The sequence below is a fragment of the Sebastes umbrosus genome, chromosome 16 (genome assembly GCF_015220745.1).
Source record: "Sebastes umbrosus isolate fSebUmb1 chromosome 16, fSebUmb1.pri, whole genome shotgun sequence".
Taxonomy (NCBI): domain Eukaryota; kingdom Metazoa; phylum Chordata; class Actinopteri; order Perciformes; family Sebastidae; genus Sebastes; species Sebastes umbrosus.
In genome coordinates, this window is record NC_051284.1 from 7,681,909 (window position 1) to 7,697,656 (window position 15,748).

Genomic DNA, 15,748 nt, shown 5'->3' on the forward strand with positions numbered 1-15,748 from the left:
GTCGTTATTACATGTTAGCTTTAGGTGTGTGTGTGTGTGTGTGTGTGACCATGAAGCACAACCAGTTCTCCGTGAGGGGGTTAGTCAGTTTAGTTTTAAACTTGTTGGCCATGCTTGCGAGGTTAAGACGACAAGTCAATTTCAAGATTCATCTTGTCTACAATCCTAGTGACAATAAACTGAGTAAAATGTTGTTAATTGTTAAAAAGTCAGATCTGATGTTGTTGGCAGATTACTGTGTGGATTATTGCCTTGCATGGCCTCTTGTTTCTCTGTCATAAACTAGTAGTAAAGGCCAGTAACACCAGGGCTGGGAAACTGTGGATAGTCTCTATAATATAACATTATACCGATATCATATGAGAGAAATATCATAAACTCACTGTTGAATAGCTACAAAAGAATGTATGTTATTTAGGGCTTTCAAAGTTAACACGATACTGACACGTTAAGACAAATTTGTTTAAACGCCACCAATTTCTTTAACGCATTTATGCAAATTGCGATTTTTAGGTTGCTGCGGGCTCAGTTTTAAAGCTAGAGTGAAGATACTAGCATCTTATGAAACTAGAAACCCTCAGGAGTCCATTAGTCCCAACCAACCATGTCATACTAGCTTGTCACAAAGGAGGTTAAATAACACTCCAAACTTGAGCTAAAAGGGATCCCTTGACCTCTGACCTCAAGATATGTGAATGGAAATGGGTTCTATGGGTACCCGCGAGTCTTCCCTTTACAGACATGCCCATTTTATGATAATCACATGCAGTTTGGGGCAAGTCATAGTCAAGTCAGCACACTGACACACTGACAGCTGTTGTTGTCTGTTGGGCTGCAGTTTGCCATGTTATGATTTGAGCATATTTTTTTATGCTAAATGCAGTACCTGTGAGGGTTTCTGGATGATATTTGTCATTGTTTTGTGTTGATAATTGATTTCCAATAACAAATATATACATACATTTGCATAAAGCAAGCATATTTGTCCACTCCCATGTTGATAAGAGCATTAAATACTTGACAAATCTCCCTTTAAGGTACATTTTGAACAGATAAAAAAATGTGCGATTCATTTGCGATTAATCACGCTTAACTATGGATAATTGTGCGATTAACCACAATTAAATGTTTTAATCGATTAACAGCCCTAATGTTATTATATGATACGATAAACTAATACTAAGATGATACTTTCCCATTTAGTGTAGGAGGAGATTTAATATAATTAAAAAAAAGTAAAAAATCTATAATTTACTAAAACAACGAACATGAGAGAGTTCCTTTTACAGTTTCTGAATTTGTATGTAATGTACTGAGCGGTTAGTTCTTCTAGCTAGTCGACAAATATAGAGCAACAAGCATACTGGGAATGCTCTCTAAACACACAAGTTAATCAATAAGCCAATCTCCCAAAAACTTGGTGTATTCTTTAAGATCACGCTCCACACCATGCTACAGGCCGAGTGGACGTGGAGGCAGATTACTATTGGAGAGCTGGCGGAGAGTGCCGTGGTTGCAAAAGGAGTGAGTCCTGCTCTTGGTGGACGCACGACGAGGAGGAGGAGGAGGAGGAGGAGGAGGAGGAGGATGTTGAGGAGGACGAGGAGGAGGAGGAGGAGGAGGGCCAGGAGGGAGGAAGGATGGGTTTTTGGCTCGAGGGAGAGGAGGAGGCTGGAGGATGAAGACAGGAGAAGAAGGGGAAGAAGGGGAGGACAGTGGGGAGGAGAAGGTGGAAATGGTGGATCGGGAGGTGGGGGAGACTGGTTCTGAACCAGAGTGAGAGGAGGAAGAACCTGAGACTAAAACAAACAAAGGAAATAAAACAGAGATGAGTTAAATTAATCAAGGAATAAAGAAAGGGAAGATACACAGGTCACTGGTTCTCAATCAGCATATGCTTTAAACAGTATTTCTAAAATTCTCTCACAATGTAAATCATTTTGGCAAAACTAGTATCATTATAATTCCTCGATAAAGCAACAACTTATCGAACAGAACAAACGAAAACAAAAAATTTAAAATACTAAAAATGTTGCGGTATTGGAGAAGGAATCAATAAAACAAAGAGTGGGAAAGGTTTTCCTTGATATCTGTAGATATGGAGGAGAATGGATCAATATAAAAACAAGTGTGCGTGTTGTGTGTGTGTGTGTGTGTGTGTGTGTGTGTGTGTGTGTGTGTGTGTGTGTGCGTGTGTGTGTGTGTGCCTACCGGTCTCTGGGTCACTGAAGTCGGGCAAAGTCATGGCGTTGAGCTGTCGTCTGTCTGCTATGGCTCTGTCCAATAGACTGCTGCCACGCCCGGAATCACTGCCACAAAAACACGTGTTTTCACACGAGCACAGATGCAAACATGGACAGACTAAACAATGCCTGAGTGAGTTCCTGTGTTTTTGAAATGCCTGGGGTTGATAAGCAAACATGGTCTCCAAAAGCAACACATAATAAAACCATTTACATTCTTAGTTGCACCAGCTCTTATTAAGTTCAAACCTACTTACTAAGTGGAGATTTACACATCACTACATTTAAATGGGTTGCACCACACAAACTAGTTCTTACGGGGAGATTAGTTTTTACAAAAAGGTTAACTCACGTAACAATTATACCTTTCCTTTTAGAAAAAGTATAGCATTGTTAAAGGAGATCAATTCAAAATTCAGAGCATTAATATAGCAGACTGAAGCTTATGCTCTTTTCAAAGTCACCAGACTTGATCATGGGAGTTGCTGGTCTACCGCTGCCTCGATCGGTTATTTTGTTTATGTTATTGTGTCACTTTGGTGAATTCGAACGAACCCTTTAAAACACCAAAGTCACACAATAACACTGACAAAATAATCGATCGAGGCAGCAGTAGACCAGCAACTTCCATGTTCTCCGAGGTAAAATTACTGTTTTTGTCATAGGAGTCTGGTGGCTTTGAAGAGAGCATAGTTAACAGCTTCAGTTCCCCAGTCGGAAAGGGCTGTCTGACAACAAGGTAAAGCGGTGAAAATATTCTAAATGTAGCGTACACTTAAACTGATATTGATTTTCTTTAGGTGGGCCTTTTTTTTTAGGTGGCTAAAATATGTTTTGCTGCAGCCCCGTCCACAGCAGGCCAATGCTTAGCTTCCGTACCAATACTTTTGTAAGTACCTCATGCAACCCTACTTCATAAAATCAGAACTATCATGCGTGCATGTGTGCTTGAGTGTGTGTGTACCTGGGGTTGGTAAGGTTGTAAAAGCTCTTCCAGATCTGCAGCATGTGTTTACAGGTGAGCAGAGCTTCCTCCGGTCCTCTACACATGGACTCCAACTTCACCTTGGTATATAGCAGACTACAATACACACATAAACACACGATAAGATGACACAGAAGTAAAGACACTTTGTGTGTGCTTGAAAATGAAGTGTTGTGGTAGCATGCGAGCCTTACTTGAAGTTCTCAGGGTACTCGGACAGAGCCATCTCTATAATGTTGAGAGCGTCGTGGTAGTGTTTCTGAGCAGAGAGCAGCAGGGCCAGCAGATGAAGGGAGTGGACATCATCCCCTTGAAGCTGCAGCGCCTGTCGTACGTAGCCTAGTGCCTCGGGGATCTACACACACACACGTACACAAACTACAGGTTTTCACTACAGTCGGAGTAAAAAGCACTATGTAAAGTGACAGATGTGTAATTTCCTGATGTTCCCTGACTTTTACCGTCTGGTATCCAAGCCTCAAACTTGCATGGTTTTGATATGCGCATAGTGGCGTTACGTCGGACTGTGTTACCTGTCTGGACACAGCAAGCTGCAGTGCCAAGTAGAAGGCTGCTAGATGGTCAGTCGGAGACAAACTCTGAGATCTACAGAAAAAGAGAGAGACTTTGTGAGTTCAGTCGTGCTGAATAAAAAGTTAAATAAGATTACATGAAACTTTAAAGAATCCCTGTCGGGAAATTGGGTCGCTGCAGTAGCAGAACAGTGAAAGGGTAGCAAAAGACAGCAAAGTAATAGAGCAAAATCAAACCAGTAGACATTTAAACATTTAGACACAATTAGAAACTGTAACACCATAATAATAAGCAGAACGACGGAATATAAAAAAAAGAGAGGATATATTGCAGCATTATATCAGTGTGATAAATAATGCAGAGTATGTATATAAAGACATTTAACATCTTTCACCTTATTAAGAGACAAAACTAAAAGTATAGTGTGCATTATTAGTTGCAGACTCTCAATCTCCAGGAGGAACAAATACTGTAGTATCAATGTTTAAAGGGATAGGTATGAAATTTTGAAGTGGGGTGTAATTGATGTTCGTATCCACAGTCAGTGTATTATATACAGTGGATGTAAGTCGGCACGCCCCCCAGTTTGGAGAATGGGAGCAAAGCAATGTACTGCTGTGCACGGGGGCAGCAGCAAAACGTATTTTAGTCACCTAAAAGAATGAATATCAGTTTAAGTGTACACTATATTTAGAATATTTTCACTGCTTTACCTTGCCGTCAGACAGCCCTTTCCGACAGGGAACTAAAGCCGTTATCTATGCTCTCTTCATAGCCACCAGACTCCATTGACAAAAGCAGTAATTTTATCTCGCAGAACACGCAAATTATAGCTTTGATAGAGAGCATAGCTGGATATAACGGCTTCAGTTCTCCCTCGGAAAGGGCTGTCTGACGGCAAGGTAAAGCGGTGAAAGCTATTCTAAATATACCGTACACTTAAACTGATATTGATGTTTTGAGGTGGGCCTTTCTTTAAGGTGGCTAAAATACGTTTTGCTGCTGCCTCCGTCCACAACAGTACATTCTGTGTCGGTACTCCTGTCTGTTTCTCCAAACTGGGTGCGTGCCGACCGACATTCACTGTATGTAATACACTGACTATGGATAAGTACCTCATACAACCCCACTTCAAAAAATCCAAACTCTCCCTTTAAAGTATGGATGTATGACAACCTTGTTCCGATATATCCCTCACCTTAACATATTTATGGATGGCGGTTGTCTAAGGACAGTATACAAGTCATATACTGTTTGCACAGATGACAAACTATGCAACCACACACAGGATTCAACTGATATAGGTAAATATAATGGATTGATAAGGTAGAAAAAACAGTTTCCATTTTGTTACACCGAGAAGCTGTTTGTGCTGTGACAAAAATCATTCTGAGGGAAATGTGGGTGTAAAAGAGAAAAAACAGCAAGCAGCATGGCTCAGTCCCAACCTCTGGAAGGCTCCCAAAGCTTTCCTCTGGTACTCCTCCTGTGAGCTTCGCAATGATGCTAAAGAGATGCAGAGAGACAGAGTCAGGGACAGGAAGAGAAAGACAGAAATACAGTCAGGCACATTATGCAATACAAGAAGTGGAGGCATCCAACAATATAATATAATGTAGTATTTGAGGTCTTGATGTGTCGAAATGTGAAAACATCACATAGAGAACAAGAAACAAAAAGGGATGCATGCTCTGTCTTGTGTCTTTTTCTCAATTTCACGTGACTTGCTTTCCATGTTGTCATCACTCACGATAGGTTGGCCAAATGAACAATCTCCTAATTTTCCTACCTTAAAGGGACAGTTCACCCCAAAATCAAAAATTACATATTTTTCCTATTACCTGTAATAATATTTATCAATATAGATTGTTTTGGTGTGAGTTGCAGAGTGTTGGAGATAGGCCGTAGAGATGTCTGCCTTCTCTCTAATATAATGGAACTACATGGCACTCGGCTTGTGGTGCTCAAAGCACCAACAAAATACATTTGAAAAACTCAACAGCAATGTCTCTTTCCAAAAATCATGACCCAGTTACTCAAGATAATCCTCAGACCTTGTTGTGAGCATTTTCATGTAGGACCTGTGTAGTGTGTATAAGTGTGTTTGTCTGTATGTGTGCGGACCCCAGGAAACACTAACCTGACCCTGTCAGACGGTTTGTTTCACAGAACCATCTGAGAAGCGATCATTGCAAAACTATTTTGAAAAGGGCAGGCCCTTGGCAGGTGATTAGATGAACCATCTGTCAATCAAACTAACGAAAACTAGCTGAAGGCGAAAACATTGCTGTATTTTACGCGCTCAGTGCCGTTCCTTGCTCTTCAATGAGGAAATACTCTCCAGTTCTGATGTAACTGATGCTATTGCATCAGTCGCCTCTCTGTGATGTCTGACGCTACGGTCTCACACACCTAAGCCATGCCCGTAGCTGCAGTAGCTCCTCACAGGACGCTGACTGGTCTGTTGTCTGGCGAGCTGTACACACACGCATTACATAGAGCATGCCAAGATGGATTTTCTTGTGGCATTTGATCCCACAATTCTCTCGTGATCTAGTGACATCACAAGAATCCGACTGCCGTGCAAGGTTATAGATGGATAGCCAATGCATATGCTAGTGCTAATGGGGATCCTAATAAAGGAAAGAAAGAAATAACTATTTTCTTTCTACCAAACTACATCTGCCAAACGTATCACCGTGCGAAAGGAAGCATGCACCTACACATGCACAAGAGGCTGGTGTTTATAGTTTATAGCTAACTTTACAGCTCAGAGGAGGAAGACGCCATGAATGTTTACATCGTCCGTGAGCATATGTAAATCTTAATCCAAATGCTTTTTAAAGTAAGAAGCAACAAAGTGTTCCAGATTATCATCCTTTCTAATACGGGATGTACGAGAGCACATAGACACAGAGACCTACCGTCAGTGGCTTTGAGGCTGTAAACCAGCCCGATGGCCAAGTAGCCTTTGGCTCTGAACTCAGCTGCTTTCTCCCCCATGTCAATCACCATCTTTGCAAAGCACTCCCCCTCATCCAACTGGATTGTGGGAGTAGAGAGACATATAGCATATATTAAGAAAACCTCAACAAAGTTTTCTAGAATTGCTACGATGCTTCAGCGAATAGCTGCATTTGAGTTTAAGTCTGCAGGATGGTCTTTACCCAGTGCAGAGGTCCGATACACAGCTTGACAGCCAGCAGTGGGATGGTAGGGTCGTCAGGTTTCAGACGAATACACTCCTTAAGGACCTTAACGGCACGAGCTGATTTCCCAGCAGCCATTAGCGACAGGGCGAGCTGGTACCACAAGTGGAACTCCTCAAAGGCAAACTTCATGGCTCTCTCCAAACACTGGAGACATTGGAAATAGGACACATTTCATTTGGTGTTCTCAGGGTATCTGTAAGCTTTATCAAGTTGTGCAGCCATTTTTAGAGCCAACTGGGTTGTAATAAAACATTTATTTGTTTGGGGAAATCAATGTGAAAAAGAATTTTAAAAAGTGTGATTTCATGTGGGTGTACTATGGGCGTATGTGGGCTTTCATTTCGTACAATCCCTGTGATTGTGACTATGCAGCCCACAGAGGGATTACTCACCTCTGACAGCATCTCATACTGCCCCCTCCTGCCCAGAGCTATAGTCAGCAGGTCGTACACCACAGAGGCAGACTGCAGGCTGATGATACGATCATTGTTGTGTTCGGGAATTCTGCTCAGGACAGCGTCACGGTTAGCCTGAACACACACAAACACAGATAGAGATGGCACAGAAATGGCACTAAGTCAAGGTTTCCAAACTCGAGCATTAGAAACGGGCGTGAAACATTTTCCAAAGAGTGTTTGTGTCTTACCATGGACTCACTGATGAGTAGCAGCAGCAAAGCTTCTTCTGTGTTCTCCTGAGGGCAAAACAGACTGAGGGAAGAGAAACGCACCGAGAGAGTCAGAAAAATGGAGTTGGACAAGGATGAGAGGGAAGAGAAAAGGGAAACATTGAGGAAAAAAAAAGTGATAAGGAGAAGATGGAGAGAGCAGCTGGTGAAAAAAGTACATTGGCAACAGTGTAATTTTAGAGTCGTGTTGGCTATTTTCCACCGTATTCCAACTTTAGCATCAACAAAACACACATTATCACTTACTTCTCTCCCGAGTACACCCGTGGGCGTCGGCTTAGGCTGTAGTTCTTGCTGTGAGTGTGTCCCTGCCGTGTGGGATCGTCCAATGGCGACACGGTGGGCGGGTCTTCCAGAGGAGACCAGTAACTCTGTTCGCACATTCCCCTGAGCAAGATCTCTGCAAGCTGTCTGGCTATGGTCTGTATTCACACACACACACACACATGCACATTTGGCAAAGCTAATCTGGTACCAACACAGCAGCAATCTGTTTACTTGGGGCTCACTTTGCTTCTACTATACTTAGAATACAGTTATATTCATGATGTTACCCTTGTACAGACTGTAAACTGTTATATTGTATCATCACGTACAAAGAAAATCAAATCAAATATCAAGTCTACTTGCTTGTGGTGGGTTTTGTATCTATCTACATTGATAGAGGTCTGCCCTTTAAGTTTAGGTTTGCCCTTACAGCTTGTAACAAACTAGACAGAGACGCTGTAGGAGAATCTTTTGTACAACTTCGACATATTCAAATTCTACAGACTGAAGCAGTAACATTTTTAAAGGAATAGTTTGACATTTTGGAAAATACGCTTATTCGCTTTCTTGCCGAGAGTTAGACGAGAAGATCGATAGATACCACTGTTTGGTAAATATGAAGCCAGCGACAGCAACAGCTTAGCTTAGCCTAAACTGAAAACGGGGCAAACAGCTAGCCTGGCTGTTTCAGAAGTTAAACAAAATCCTCCTACCAGCACCTGTAAAGCTCAATAATTAACACGCTATATCTAGTTTGTTCAATCTGTATAGAAAACAAAAACCGTAGCACAGAAGTTGGGGGCTGGAAGAGGACTTCCTGAGGTTCCCAGGCAAAAAAAAGTGTATTTCCCAAAATGTCAAACTATTCCTTTAAGTAAGCTAAAGGAGAAGCGTGAGGGAAATGATACATAAACAACCTCCCAACCCATCATCACTCACCATGCGGAGGCTCTGGGTGGTTCTGTTCTCAACAGCCCGAAGAATCTCCCGAAACCGGCCCACGCCTCGTGTCAGGTTGCTATGGCAATGTAGTGAGGAAACAGGAAGAAAGACACAGTCTTGTCAAAGCATGTAGTGTGTGTGTGTGTGTGTGTGTGTATGTGTGAATGTAAGATATCTCACACAGATATGTGTGCATACTCCATATGTCCAAAACATTTTCAAGTTTCTATCTCTGTGTTAGTCAGTGAATAGGTGAGAATTTAGTAGCATCATTAGCAGATACAGAAAAAACCTGTCAAACAGTAACGGTAAACCACATCCTCACATTAACACTCACATGTCTCAGGACTTTGATGTTTGTTTATAATTTTAAGATATTTCATGCTGCGCAAGCCAAGTTTGCTGGCGGATTCAAATGAGAACAAGTTTTTTAATGTTGTTATCAGAAGTTATATAAGATGATGTTAGTAAACGAAATTCTCTTTTTTTCAAGTTTGAATTCAGTACTTCCTGTGTGATAAAGTCTAAATACACCAGAAGACACCAGAATTACATTTTGGATGAATCGGGAACATCTACAGGGTCTACGTTTTTAAAGTTCCCTCTCCTTCCCCTCTCCTTCCCCTCTACTGACACTGAGCTGGAGCCATTGCAAAATCAATGCACTAGCACTGGGCAGAAATGTTACAGATTTCTTCCAGTCCACTAAACGGTTATTTCTTCCAGCACAAGGCTTTACCTGAAACTTCCTCTGCTGTATTGAAAACAACACTGTGGGAACTACTTTCTGCTTTTATCAACCTGTCAGCAGCTTTGTAACACGATAACTACAAAGTGGTTGGAAAGTGCCCACAGATGGTTGTTCTTGGTTTCTGTTTGGGCTGTTTTTCTAGTTTCTATACTAGAAAAAGTTAGGAGTGTAAATAGTAAAAATGTGTTTAGTTTTTTCCATAAAAATCTCTGTTTTGTGGTTCTGAAGTGATCGACAGGCAACTCTCCGGTCTCTCTCGGATTATCCTTTCTCTCCTGTACCTACAGTATCTGTCCACCATCACCACCGCCTGTTTTCCTCTCTTACCCGTTCTTGAAGTGGATGACGTGGGCTCTCTGCAGGCCCGTCTCCAGGAAATAGCCCAGTTCCAGGTCCTGGGCAGTCGGGCCGGGCTTTGGGCTGCGATTCTGAATTCCTGCTGACAACGCCTACAGACACAGACAGGGGTAAAGAAAAAAATACAAAAGTTAAAACATGAACTGCAGAGAAAGTTCTGCCTGAACTCCCCTGACCTAAATTAATTACGTGGGAAATACTACTACTATCAGTCAACGTATGTAAATGTGTTTAACTTATATTTGTAAATGTCTATGTGAATAAAAGACAGACCACATTTAGTCTATGTGTATAATTTGGGAAAAAACATTCTCAGGGGGAAACATTAGGCCTGATATAATTTTATGAAAGTAAGATTAAAATTGTCTCACTCATACTATTTTCATTTCTACAGTGGCCTATTTAACAAATCTCATTTATTTATGCATAAGAAAATATAACTTGGCAAGATACAGATGATCATATTTCTGTCTTTTGCAGTCAGTACGGTATGTGTGAGTGGGACTGCATGAACAATGGACTTCAATTCACTATTGGTAACACATAGCTTTACTGGCCTAATTTCTGTTACGGTTGTGTTGGATTATTAATCCAGCGTTTTGAAGAAGAAGTCATTATAGGAATATAATATTTGGGCTATGGTTTATAAATAAACCTGTTAAAATCTGCTGGTTTAGTTTGTGTGTGAGTGGCAATTACACTGAGGTGAAATGTTATGTTAAATTACATCATCATTTACATCCATGTATGATGTTTTATTTACAGTAATATTACTATAAAGGACTTAAGATGTGACTTTATTAGAGCTGAAACAATATGTTGATTTATTAGTCAGAAAATTAGACAGCAACTATTTTGATAATAGATAAATCATCAAGTCATTTTTCTAGCAAAAATGATAAAAAAAATATATATCTCTGGTTCCAGCTTCTCTTTTGTGAGGATATGTAGCTTTTCTTTGTCTTATGTGACAGTGAAGTGAATATCTTTGGGTTACTGCCGGTCGGAATAAAAAAAGACATTTAAAGACTTCACCTTGAGCTTTAGGGATTTGTGATGTATATTTCTCACTATTCTTTGACATTTTAAAGATGAAATAAAATTATTAAATTAATTAAAATCTAATGTACTCTTGCTAGTTTCTCAACATTAACAACCCTAGCCTTAAAGGTAGGACTGCGACAATGATTATCTTCATTGTCAATTAATCTGTTGATCATTTTCTTGATTAATCGATTAGTTGTTTGGTCTATAAAATGTCAGAAAATGGTGGAAAATGTCAATCAGTGTTTCCCAAAGCCCAAGATGACGTTCTGAAATGTCTTTTTTTGTCCACAACTCAAAGATATTCAGTTTACTGTCATAGAAGAGTAAAGAAACCAGAAAATATTCACATTTAAGAAGCGGTAATCAGAGAATTTTCACTATTTTCTTAAAAAATTACTCAAACTGATAAATTGTTTATCAAAATAGTTAGAGATTAACTTAATAGTTGACAACTAATTGATTAATCGTTGCAGCTCTAGTGGGGATGTAATGAGAATTTCAACAAATATAACAAAAGATTATTTTGAACAGCACTACCAACCCTAACTGACTTATAATATAACTCTAATATTTTAAAATATTCCTTTAATTCATGATGCTTCTGTCTCTCCATACCACATCCATACTTAGTGACTTCCAGATCCAATCCAGGATTTTTCATCATGTCTTATATTATACCTATAGTATCACACCTTCTGTTGTATGCAGGCATGAGTTTATAGAAGTCATCTCACATCATCACATAATTTGAATTGTTTGATTTGTAGCCTCCTGCCTTTTACTGCAGTTCACTGCTGTCAGTCTGTGCGTCCTCTCAGACATTCTCCGAATAAAGAAGAAGAGATCTGTTTGCCAGATGGCTGTCATGGGCAGTAATGTATTAGTCAAAGGTGCACACTGTCAGCAGAGTATTCATCACACACCCACAGGGATGGCAGAGCATTTGGGAGTCCAGGTGCTAACAAGATATTTGGTGAGTGCTTGTGTGACACTCAGAGAAAATACTGCAATAGACAACAAGCATGCCGGTTTCACACTCTCAAACTAGAGGTCTGACTGAAGACATGACGTAACATGGCACAAACGTATATACCTTCTCAGCCTCCTGCAGGTAGAGCAGAGCAATGTCTCCAGACTTTTCATAGCAGGTGATGATATCCTGCTCCCGGTCTGTTGTGCTCCTATTGGACGATGGAGACCCAGTGTTCTTATTGGGTAGAGACGGAGAGGCAGCCGGGACCTTCTCTAGGCACAGTCCTGAGGGGAGAGAGGGTGGCAGAAAATAAACAGAGTGAGTGACAAAGACCATGAGTCAATTATCAGTGTATGGTATTCATTTTAGCCTTTCAAACCATTAGTATATAGTATATACACGTTGTATACGAGTTGTTTGGTGTAGTTTTTGACACTCGGATGATCATCTTCTCTGACTGATGATTGGTTTTCATACAAATCTGCTTTGTGCCTCAAAACATAATAAATAATTCATAGTCATCACATTCATATCTTATCAATCATAAATGACAGGCAGCAGTTACTTGAGTTCACAACTGTCCAAGCAAATTGTACTTGGTTACACGGATGAATTAAATAAGAATAGAATGAGAACTGAATATCTATTATTCAAAAGCAACCAGAGATGCCTGATGTGTGACTGTGTGCATTTAGTCATATTACAGTTTATTCCACAGCTGTTGATTAGCAGTGACACTGTACTGCCATCATGTGGAGCAAAGCAGTAGTGCAGAGGTTAGGGCCAACTGGACTGATGGCAGTTGAGATCAGGAAGACTATGAGACGTGGAAGGAAGACTTGTGCTGCTGTCGAAAAGTCAAAAAAGTACGTCCTAATGTCTTTTCCTAACCACTTTTTTCTTGACCTCGATGGAAAACGTCATGAGGTCAAGGAAAGATGTGAAGGAGAATTCATAAGGAATTAGGAAAAGACAACCGCTGTGTTAAGAGAATCCGACTGCACTTACACTAGGCTCCGTATTTATGATGCAACGGCGGATGTTCTTGACGTGGGTTTGCCGTGGTGATGTATATAAACAATTCAAATCACTGTTCACTATGCCCAAGAACTCTGTAGCAACCCTGAGATTATGAGACTCAATTGATTAATATATCAAATTATGGATTTTTCCCTGTTTTTATAAAACTGGGTGGCGCCTGGGTAAAGTCTAATATTAAAACTAACTGTATGTGATATTTGAAGCTAAGTGTCACCACTCTCCTTCACCTTTTATGACAATTCATGGTTTTATGATTAATAATTTGGGGTTATTAATTAATGATTGATTATTAATCTGCTCTATGCAATAACGCTACATAACACTACAATAGGCCTATAATTTTTTGTCATGAACGACCGAGTGGTGCGTCGCTTTAAAAGTTGCGGCCGCAAGGAATTGTGGGACGGCATTATCTTTATTCCTTTCATAAAGGATAGTCCAGTGTATCCTATTCTAAAGGAGATAAGAGAGGAAGCATTGAAGCACCTTTCCTTAACATTTAGACGATTCGACCAGCTCTTATCATGGCTGGCACTTAGATACTACCGGGTCATTTCACTCAGTTAGGGAACCTGCCTAAGCAACAAAGACTTTACGACCGCAGCCTGGGTGTGTGTAAGTGTGTTTTTACCTTTAGTAGCGTATGCCTCTGCTATCATGGACAGCCTATACACAGGAGCTCCCCCCAGCTGCATGTCATCCATGTTCACCCTGCTGTAGTGACCTGTCAATACATCAGTTATGTATCAATTCATAAATCGATCGGCACACCAGTATTTTATAACCAAGGTCACTTTTTTTGTTTATAACATCATAGCATGAACAAATACTAAATATGAATAAATAAACCAAACCAGAGAAGTGTGTGGGTTACCTAAAGCGTCTCTGTATTCTCCCTCCACATAGCACAGTTTGGCCATCAAAATGCTGGCTTCCTGGAGGTAATCGGCCTGGAGGACAGAAAATAAGGCATTTACTTTTTTTAATATTTTGACTTTTTAAATTCATGAGTTCGGTTTCCGTCTTCAGATTTTTTTTTTTGTATCTACCGATTCTGAAAACCTTGCATGAACCGTTTTTGTGGCACTAAATTGTGTGACAGAAACCAAAATCAATTTGTAAAATAAACAAAAAGAAACAACTGTAAAAAGTGACTATACTGGCAAGAACCAAACCAAGTAAGCCATTCATTCAATTTGTCCACCATCTCTTCATCCACAGTTACCTTGAGGTTTCCTCTGTCCAGAGCAGCAGTGAGGTGTTTCCTGACCTCCACCAGTTTAGGACGTTGGCCCCTGGGACTGGCTCCCTGTTTGATGGGGTTCTCCTTCAGGTACGTTTGAAGCTTGCATTCCCCCAGCAGCAACTCCCCTAGGTCATCTACACATACACACACACACAACACAAGATGTTAGGAGAAATCATGACAATAACTGTCTCATTGCTCTTCCACTTTAATAGGCATGGGGTAAATAAATAGAGTCACTATAGGATCAATCTATCAGTTTAAATCTAAAATCAATTTACAACCAATCCAAGATAAATCAATACTTAAAGAGGACCTATTATGCTTATTTTCAGGTGCATACTTGTATTTTCAGTTTCTACTAGCAGGGCAGGCTTAAGGTATAGGCCATATAGGCGGTCACCTAGGGCACCACCTTCTGGGGGGGCGCTGGTCACCCTCTAAAAAAAAAAACACTGGGCGCCCTTCCTCATTTTCTGCATTGAGGTAACAAATGACCAAATAAATAAAGAAACTTTTTCATCTGCCCGGCCGCACTTGAACATCACACTGTGGCTGTGCGCACTGGGGGCCCGGGGTAATCCGAATTTTGCCTAGGGCACCAAAAGGGCTAAAGCCGGCCCTGTCTACTAGAACATGTTTACATGCTTTAATGTTCAAAAAAGCGCTTTATTTTTCTCCTACCAGCTGTGCTTCAGCACCTCTTTTCACCCTCTGTCTGAAACGCTCTGTTTGAGCTACGCCTCTCCCTCCCAAAAAGCCCAGTCTGCTCTGATTGGTCAGCTGGCCCACTGATGTGATTGGTTAACCTAACCAAATTCTTCAGAATCCACTCCAGCTCCGCTCTAACTAGCTTTGTTTGAGGGTGTGCCAAACTAGCCGTTATGCAAATGTGTTACTTGGTGACATCACCACGTTACGGAAGAAAAGGCGGGACTTCAAGCAAGGCGTTTCAGGCAGTTCAGGAGCAGTGTTTCTGTGGGGGAGAGTAACTCCCTTTGACGTGGACTTTGGGCTTTGTATCTTTGCAGACCTTTTACATGCACAACAAACTATATATAACACACTAAAGGAAGGGGAAAAAGCACAAATCATAATAGGTCCCCTTTAATCTAAGGACGATGTTTGATCTAGGATCACTGTGTAAAGTTTGACAGCAATCTAAGATCAATCTACAACTTATCTAAAGTCAGTCTAAAATTAATTGATTTACAATTTAAAATCGAAATAAGATTAACTTCAAGGATTATCTAATGACGATGTGTCCACCACATGGTTAGAATGACTACGATTGCCGTAAGTAAATCTACATATAGAGAAACAGTGCTGTGCTTCATACACATACCAACCAGAATTATGTACAAGCTTCTTAATCATGTAATTGTGTGTGTTTAGAGGTTCAAAGGGTGAAATGAGCAGTAATCCTGTTACTGATCCCAGTTAGTGACCAGAGCTCACAGCT

The 15,748-nt window shown here is 40.6% G+C and overlaps 1 protein-coding gene across 2 annotated transcripts in view; it reads right to left on the reverse strand.

Moving 5' to 3' along the window:
- Positions 1–15,748, reverse strand: part of ttc7b (tetratricopeptide repeat domain 7B) — a 31,145-nt gene that overhangs the window by 12,560 nt on the left and 2,837 nt on the right. The window contains exons 2-18 of one of the 2 annotated variants that reach the window (XM_037747211.1): positions 14,266–14,420; positions 13,915–13,990; positions 13,672–13,764; positions 12,120–12,283; positions 9,950–10,071; positions 8,869–8,947; positions 7,909–8,084; positions 7,621–7,684; positions 7,367–7,504; positions 6,930–7,118; positions 6,687–6,804; positions 5,211–5,268; positions 3,762–3,834; positions 3,423–3,583; positions 3,208–3,324; positions 2,212–2,309; positions 1,485–1,799 (exon numbers count right to left, since the gene is read on the reverse strand). In XM_037747211.1, coding sequence (XP_037603139.1) covers positions 1,485–1,799; positions 2,212–2,309; positions 3,208–3,324; positions 3,423–3,583; positions 3,762–3,834; positions 5,211–5,268; positions 6,687–6,804; positions 6,930–7,118; positions 7,367–7,504; positions 7,621–7,684; positions 7,909–8,084; positions 8,869–8,947; positions 9,950–10,071; positions 12,120–12,283; positions 13,672–13,764; positions 13,915–13,990; positions 14,266–14,420 — 2,196 coding nt within the window. The remainder of the gene's footprint in view (positions 1–1,484; positions 1,800–2,211; positions 2,310–3,207; positions 3,325–3,422; positions 3,584–3,761; positions 3,835–5,210; positions 5,269–6,686; positions 6,805–6,929; positions 7,119–7,366; positions 7,505–7,620; positions 7,685–7,908; positions 8,085–8,868; positions 8,948–9,949; positions 10,072–12,119; positions 12,284–13,671; positions 13,765–13,914; positions 13,991–14,265; positions 14,421–15,748) is intronic. The other variant, XM_037747212.1, reaches the window with a different exon arrangement.